The following is an 8,390-nucleotide window of genomic DNA, read 5'->3' as shown; positions in this document are numbered from 1 at the left end:
TTTGAACTTTAAATGCTTATAAAAAAAAACTGTGACTAACGATTTTTAATATTTTTCATCTGCCTTTGAAACAATATACTAGGAGCCTTCTATTAAATTTTCAAGCTTTTTTATCCAACAAATAATATATAACAAATAATTCGATTTTGCGTAAAAATTCCCGTTTTTCCTTAATTTTTCTTTTGTTTTTCCCGGCGCTTTTGAAAACTACTGGGAAATTTAAATTTTGACCTCCCCAATGCACCAACGATATTCACTTTCTGATCGAACAAGATACTGAAGTTGAAAATCGTAGCATTATTTCGACTACTTATCGTGTACACAGACACAAAAAAAAATAAAAAATAAAAAATAAAACACACATCATTGTAAAATAAATACATTCATCGTTCCGCTCAGAATCTAAAAAAAATCATAATTTTGACGTTGAGTTTTTGGCTTTTTGTTTTAACTTAGTATGGAATTTTAGAAACAAAAACTTGTCATTTTGAGTATAGCAAGAAAATTTTTTTAGGGTATTATAATATTATGCATGCATTTTAGTCGTCACTTTCGTTAACCATGACCCCTCACAAATATTACCTAACGCCGGCCCTTTCTATAATACCTGATATAATGATATGTATTATAGTTTATGGCATGAATATAGGTATTAATGTATTAACATATTAGACATTGGACCTATAAACTAATATTTAATACCTATAGCTAGGGTATCATATACTAAGCTAAATATCAATGTAAATATTTATTACAAATTAAGCTAGTGAATTTAAACTTTCCAACATTCTTAAAGCAATTTTTAGTGCACTCGTTAGGCCTATTATTGAATATGGCTCTGTAGTTTGGGATCCTCAGACTGCTGAGGCTTGCAAGCAGCTTGAACGTGTCCAGTGAAGGTTACTTAGCTTCGTTAAATTTAACTTTAACATTAATTGCGAACCTCATGACTTACACACCCGTCCTCCGTTTTCTACATCTCTCCACCCTATCCGATCGTCCTTACCAATATAATTTATCTTTTCTTCGCAAACTTCTCTCTGGCTCTATTGACTCCCCTTCCCTCCTTGCACTTATTAATATAAAGGTACCTATTAGAAATATCCACAATAGTGCTTTTTTTCTTGTAGCTCATTGCTCTACCTATTATTTAAGAAATGAACCACTCTCCATGATGATGAAAATTGCCAATGAGGATCCGCCATTCTTCTTCTAATTTATTTAATTTAATTTTTTACTTCTCCTAAATTATTTGTTATGTATATATTCAAAACAATTCTTTGTATAAATTGAGTTCTACCCGTTATTGTTATTGAATAGATAAATAAGAGTATATATTATAAATTATAATTGTATAAATAATAAATATTAACAATATTATAGTTTTTAATACTTTTCGTAAACATATAGTGTCTCCGGGCGTATAGTATAGGCAAAATGGATACATTAATGCAGCAGTAATTTTATTAATATTGTACATAATTACCTATATTTTGGCTCTTCGCTACTCTGTTTGCCGGCAGAGAATGTGGTTGCACACAATCTAAAACGCGTCATATTCCACCGAAAAAACCTGAATCCCCTCACCACAGCACCATTTGTACAAAATTTACAAACAATAATCTCATTAATTCCAAAATACTATTAAAATGTAATGCACTAATGCTAAGAATAGCCATACGCGCTAGTACTACATACCGAGTGATTGGTATTGGTGGTTTGCTTAAGTACGTGTATAAATAAGTCTATGGAAATGTAATATCTATTCTACTCTTATATTCTGAAGTAAAAGGTACAAAAATATCATCGTCGTAATAATATTAATATAAATATAGGGGCTTGCACGTGACCTGTTTTTATGCTCGAAAACATGCCTTACAGGAAAAACTCTCACGCTTCGTAGAGTGATCTGATTTCGATAATTTTTTTTTTTTAATGTGAAACACTTCTTACAAGGACTTGGATTTTTAAAATTATACTTCTAAACCATATAATACGATTTTTAATAAGACCAATTTTCACCATTTTATTACATTTGTTTTGAGCAATGAAATTAAAAATCGAAATCTAATGCGCCCTGAAAAAAAATTATCCCCTTTCAAACGAAAAAAAAAATAATCAAATCAGACCTCTCTACGATGCATGAAAGTTTTTCCTGTAAAGCGTGTTTTGAGCAAAAATTCACGCATTTTATTTTTGGTCGGCGGCGCCGTTGACATGGGCGTACGTAGATAGCCCAGTATCTGCATACAATCACACTTACACTAATCATCATTAACGACTAACACAAATGACATAGATGACGGCAACGAAATATCATGTTGCCTAAATATTGCCCCTTATTAAAGATACACGGGCGCCCCTTAAGATAATATACATCCAATATATTTAATAGCTCATCTAATTTAACATATTATTATGCATATTTTTAAAAATATCATGTGCTTAAGATAAATCTAAAATATTAAAATAAACTATCTAATTACAGCTTATCAATGTCTTTAGATGATCTAATTTTTATTATTGTAGAACTTTCAATTTTCCTCACCAGAATATCATATTGGCCATAATAAAAAATATAATTTATAAACCTGTGACTGTAGAAAATAAAACCATGAGTGGGGAATGATAATATAAACTGCATGTTGTGATAATGTCAAGTATATCTACGGTTATTTGTTTTTGAATTAAAAAAATTAAGAAAATCTATTTTGGCGTATAAAATATAATACACTATGTATATATGAATGTATCGTACAAGAATATTTTTTTTTAATAAAAATTATGAATTATTAATTAGGAATATAGCATTAAAGGTGAGAGCCTAAAGGAATACAAGAGTTGGTAAGAGAAGAAGCTTAAATATCTTTTGATTATCTTGTATGTAAATTGTAAAATAAATTTTATATAAACATAAACCATATTTTATACAAATTATAATGTAACAAAATAATAACAAACTATAATGTAAAAAAATACAATTTATATATTTTTACATTTTAATTATTGACATTATATTCAGTTTTGTATAATTATTTTATCCATCATAATTAACTGACCATAGAAGAGGTAAATATTTTGGTTTCATTGTGTCAAGGAAATGCTGTCGCCACATTGCTTTTAATTCACTTATTGCGTCTTTTTCTAAAAAATGTTTTACTACTTTTTCTGCTGCACTGTTATGTTGACAGTCATTTTCATACCTTTAAACAGCATCAATTTAATAAGTACATAAAACCTTTGAACTTTTATAAAACTAACTTACTTTAAGGATTTGATAGTGAGTAAAGTTTCCAGAAATGTATCAAACACTCGATCCGGTTTCATATTATATGTTTCTGCAATTTCTAGTCTTAATTCATTTGCCACTTTATCTGGTAATGAATGTCGAGATTTTAAAAGAGTTTTAGCAAGACTTTTTGACCTCATAATTTTCACATATGCTGGAATCTAAAATAAATATATTGAGTTTCAAACATTATTTTTTAGTATTTGAAGATAAACTTTTGATTTAATAAAAATTACTTTTTGGTATTCATTAGGATTTAGCTCTTTAATTTGACACATATTGAATAGTTTTTTACGTATTGTGAAATCAAAGGCATTTGATTTGATATGACACCAGTAACATAATAGTAATGTATCGTGAGGTATATGAGTTTTGTGTACAGCTACAATGAACATTTACTCATGTAAGATAAATATGAAAACTAAAAATACAGTTTGAATATGATACATACTTGGCATATGTCGAACAAATTCTTTTGGTATGATACTTTTTTTACGGAAATATTCAGAGCGACCACAAACTGTGCATATATTTTCTCGGGGAAGAACAGAAAAATTGTCTTTTCTATTTTTTAAGTCGGCTGAGAAGTTAAGTCTTATAGTTTTTGGTTCATTATTGACCAATTCGGCTAAACCTTGAGATATATACCTACATATTATGACAACGCAACAAAATTAAATATCTACTGTACAGGTACAATAGCTAATTATAATAATTATTGCTATACTTACCAATCAACTTTTTTATGACTACAAGTTGACATTACAGTTCCATCAACATTTTCCATCAAGCAATTGTCATACACTTTAGCAGATTTTATTGTTGAAGTTGAATATAAACGAACATTAGATTTTGGTTTATATTTAGTGTTTCCATTAGTTCGAACATTTTGATACGGAAGATCTTTATAATCTGAGTATATTTCAGTAACCTTATCCCATTTTTGTTTGTCTGTTAAAAATAACCAGTTCCACCATGATATCTATTTAAAATGAACATACATACATTCATTGGTTCAATTATAAATCAGCATAAATTACTTTTTTATTTCTCAGTTGCTCAAAAATCTTGACAGCTACATAAGCATCCAATGCAGCATATTCAGTTTGGCGATCATTTAATTCTTCAGCTTCCCAATCACTAGCTCGAACATGCCAATCCTTATCTAATTCACATCCCAGCAATTTAAATGCAAGAGCTGACAAACTTCTTTCTTCTAAACAAGATTCTTTAGCTAAATATCTCAAATCAATGCATCCAGATACATTGATATTGTAATCATTCATCAGTAAATGAGCATCGTCCAAAATAGCAACACCGACTTTAATTATATTTGAGTTGCTCAAAATATCCTAATTGTAAGTATTCCAAAGTAATATCCAATTAGGTATAGCGAGGAATATTAATTTGATCGTGCAGTATTATACCTACAGATAAAGATGATGGAATAGTTTTAAACTTGGACAATCTAATCAAAGAACACATTCCATTGTTGTCAGCAATTTGTAACAACGCCACAGGTTGACGAATTCCATTTTGAGTTACCCACTCACAATCTAGTCCGAGAATTGGCAAGTAAGAGGCTGATCTAAAAAGGAGTTTTTTCTAAATAAATAGGTAATATAATTACCAATTAATTAGGTAATGATAATACTTACTTTTCAAATTTTACTGCTATCTGTTCACATTGTTCAACTGTATCCACAATATAAATTTGTCGAGCACGTAATTTCATATATGATCTAAGTAATGGTACTTTAGTAAATATTTTAATCATTATTAATTTAATTACAGAAAATAACATTTTTGCCATTACATTGTCAGTAAAATGTGATGTAATAAAAATTGAAGAATTGAGGATTTAGGATTTGCTTTGTTGATTGGTGAAATCTAAATACCGTAATCAGTTATCAATTATAAAAATTTAAACGGTTATCATAGAAATGTCTTGTGATATGATAATATCCGCATGGACATAATATTATTATCAAGGTGTATTAAATTTTATTTATATTTATTTATTGTATTTATTATTATAATGGATCTTAGTATAATATGTCATAATTATATATAATATATTATCTATATAATATATTATGTTTGGCTGTTTTCAATTCTGCAATATTATTTTCTGTAATTAAACCTTCGATCAATCTACGTTTTATTAGTTTTTTTCTGAAATATTATATATTTATATTTTTATGGGTCCATATCCGTCATCATCCAAGATTAACGTATATGGGTATTGGGTATTACGAGGTGGATTAATAAATCCACCTTGGGGTATTTTTTTTTATTTTTTCATGGTATCGAGAGTCGGAGGGGGAACTGCGTTGGCATTACGTCCCATATTAGCATTTCGTCTACCTTGGGGTATTAGGCATATTATCTTAAATCGTGGTCACCATAGACCTATTATAGGTACAAGTCACCTGTCTGAAATCAGAATGGTCCAGTCACCACGGATTAGATGGAAGACCGTAGTAGCCGGTAGGTATTCACCATTGTTGTATATTATATTATTATATAATATGTATTCAGGCATTCAGCTGTGGCCTGTGAACATATGTGGCTATATGCTCTAATCTCTGATGCTCTAAGGAAAATGCCCCGGGCGCCAAATTTTAGGGGCGGGAAAATGTTTATAGTTATCCATTACCTATGAGAACTTTTTAAAAAAATATTATTTTTTTTAAAACTAACTAAAATGACAGCAGCACTGCAGCAGACATAAGGATATTTGCTGAGCTTTAAAAAAATGAATAAGTATACAATACAGATTAGGGAACTGAATTTCCCAATTTCCCAATTCATTCTGGCTGTTATTTAAAAACCATCTCCAATTCTCCTCTAAGTATACAACACATGTTAGTGTTTATAAGAAAAAATTATTTAAACGATATCTTACCTTATTAGATGTTAACTTGGGAGCTACACCCACATGCGATCTCTACGTCTTACAAACGCATATCATAGCAAATTGAAGGTACGTCCAGCAGATCACATTTAGCTTTGTGAGTTTAAAAACTAGAATGAATTGAACTTTTATCAAATTTAGAAGTAAGAATATTATCTACATAGTGGAATATAGTGAACCTCATACGGTTTTTAGATTCTAAGCGGAGCGATGGATGTATTGATTTTACAATGATGTTTTTTTTAAAACTTTTTTTGTCTGTTATTATATGTAAAACTGCTTCCATTTTCAACAGTATCTTGTTTGATAGGAAAGTCAATCTAGTTGGTGCATTTGGGAGGACACATTTAAAATTTCAATTTCAATTGTTTTCAAACGCGCCGGTAAACACAACATAAAAATTAAGGAATAACGGGATATTTTACGCAAAATCAGTTTTTGACGTAGGTACCTCTAAAACAAATTACCGTAGATACATGCAATTTTCACTGAACATTTATATTAGCATTTGCTATACCCCGTAAATTTTTTTTGATTTGTTTTGAGCTGTTTACGGACATTATCAATTTTCAATATTTTAAGTTTTTTTTTCTCTATGAATGTCAATAACATGTTTTGGTAAAAATGCGTGAAAATTTAATACATGGTTCCTAAAGTCAATGTTACAATGACGTTTGAAAAATATTAAAAATCCAGACAATTTTTTTTTTATAAGTATTTAAAGTTCGAATTTTGACAAAAAGCGTAAAAATCACGAAAATGTGCAAATTATGTTGAGTTAGATACTCATAAAAATGTTTCGTTTTAAATCTAAGATTTTAAAATGTAATACAAGATTCCTTATAAGTTTGTCTAACTTTAAAAAAAATATCTATAAGAAAGTAAGGATAATTATTATAGTATAAGAAGTACCAACACTGATTTTATTATTTGTCGTAATTCAAAAACGAATAATTGTAGACCCTTGAGATTTATATCATGTTTATTTTATAAATTCAAAATATTTTTGAGTTGTTTACAGACAGTTTGAATATCAAATGTATATTTTGTGCGGGGGGGGGGGGGCATTAGTAAAATTTTTTCACAGGGCGCTTAATGTCTAAATGCACCACTGTAAATATTACAAAATACATTATTTGTAGCCATCGCTGGAAGTTTGAATGCCGGTTGAAGCGTGGAAATTACATTTTTCCGTCAGCGGATAGTAAATTATTATATTCAGCCCAGGGGGTACGGAAAAGTTACTACCCAAATCACATTAATAAACCTACATGATTACATGAACGATGGACGTATCAATAAGTTTTTACAAATCCACGGGGCACGGGCATTTAACATTTTGATTTTCACAACTCACGGCCCACTGGCAACGGCTTGCAGGATCAACTAGTAAGTAATAAACAATATACAAAAATGAAAGTTCATGCAACTTAAGTATACAAGTACAATAAGTAAGTATGACATACCAAATTTTCGTTCACTAGTTTCAATATTGTGTTGTTAGTTTTGATAATAGAGTGAATTAACCTATTATCAAACCTAAAGGTAAGAACATAATCTGTGTTTAAGCAGTGGTGATTTTTCGATATGTCACTCCCTCAAAAATAATATTAATCTCTATCTTTTTTGTAATGGGTGAATTTACTCAAAGATTACTTAAAAACATAGAAAAAATGATTCTTCGTTAAAGCGTTCTGTCTATGTTGCGCATGGGCCAGAGAGAGAAAACAAATAGTGCGCTGACATCCTCTTGACCGAATAACGATAATAATAAAAATAATAATTAATATGTACCTATTAATACTGTCTTACTATGTGTACAAAAAATACAAAATATATATTATACATTTATACATACCCAGTGGCGTACATTCAAATTTGCTCTGGAGGGGGTTCAAAAAAAATAACCAACACTAAAACCTTCTCTTTAAAACTACCCATTTCCCTAACAATCACAGGTTACAAGGGGGTCATTGTATAATGGGTTGTATTAGACTTGAATTCCATGATAAAATATCATTGTATATAAGAAAAACGATTCTGAGCGAGGACGATTTGTCACTCTGGATATTTTATATTGTTATTAATTATTTTATCATGTAAGTTTAATTAATATTATAATATTATAATTGTTTATTTGTTTCTATGGTGATAAACAAAGCGTTAGAATTAAAATCCCATATT

The 8,390-nt window shown here is 29.5% G+C and overlaps 1 protein-coding gene across 5 annotated transcripts; it reads right to left on the bottom strand.

The window, feature by feature from the left end:
- Window positions 1-2,966: 2,966 nt before the first annotated feature.
- LOC100159550 (exonuclease 3'-5' domain-containing protein 2) lies at window positions 2,967-7,610 on the bottom strand. Of its 5 annotated transcripts, XM_008188581.3 has the most exons (10): window positions 7,478-7,610; window positions 6,198-6,316; window positions 4,948-5,031; window positions 4,721-4,877; window positions 4,330-4,641; window positions 4,021-4,271; window positions 3,741-3,937; window positions 3,526-3,671; window positions 3,266-3,450; window positions 2,967-3,203 (listed from the first exon to the last, which is right to left on the bottom strand). In XM_008188581.3, the coding sequence occupies exons 3-10, from the start codon at window positions 5,022-5,024 to the stop codon at window positions 3,038-3,040; spliced, it is 1,491 nt and encodes a 496-aa protein (XP_008186803.1). In that variant the 5' UTR covers window positions 5,025-5,031; window positions 6,198-6,316; window positions 7,478-7,610; the 3' UTR covers window positions 2,967-3,037. The 5 variants fall into 5 exon arrangements, with proteins under 5 accessions (XP_008186803.1, XP_016663094.1, XP_029346157.1 ...); XM_016807605.1 differs by lacking the exons at window positions 6,198-6,316; window positions 7,478-7,610 and adding an exon at window positions 5,722-5,845; XM_029490297.1 differs by lacking the exons at window positions 6,198-6,316; window positions 7,478-7,610 and adding an exon at window positions 5,106-5,179.
- Window positions 7,611-8,390: the final 780 nt, after the last annotated feature.

This window comes from Acyrthosiphon pisum, chromosome A2 (assembly GCF_005508785.2).
Source record: "Acyrthosiphon pisum isolate AL4f chromosome A2, pea_aphid_22Mar2018_4r6ur, whole genome shotgun sequence".
Lineage (NCBI taxonomy): Eukaryota > Metazoa > Arthropoda > Insecta > Hemiptera > Aphididae > Acyrthosiphon > Acyrthosiphon pisum.
Note: the sequence above shows the minus strand (reverse complement) of the source record. Positions and strands in the feature narration are given on the sequence as shown.

Bases quoted from the DNA above. Each gene is read 5' to 3' on its own strand.
- LOC100159550 (XM_016807605.1), bottom strand. From the start codon at position 5,834: ATGCCTGAATACATATTATATAATAATATAATATACAACAATGGTGAA. The intron at 5,032-5,721 runs GTGACTTGTACC...ACCATTACTTAG, and splicing joins ACCATTCTGATTTCAGACAG to ATCATATATGAAATTACGTG. The intron at 3,672-3,740 runs GTATGTATCATA...TGTTCATTGTAG, and splicing joins ATTTGTTCGACATATGCCAA to CTGTACACAAAACTCATATA.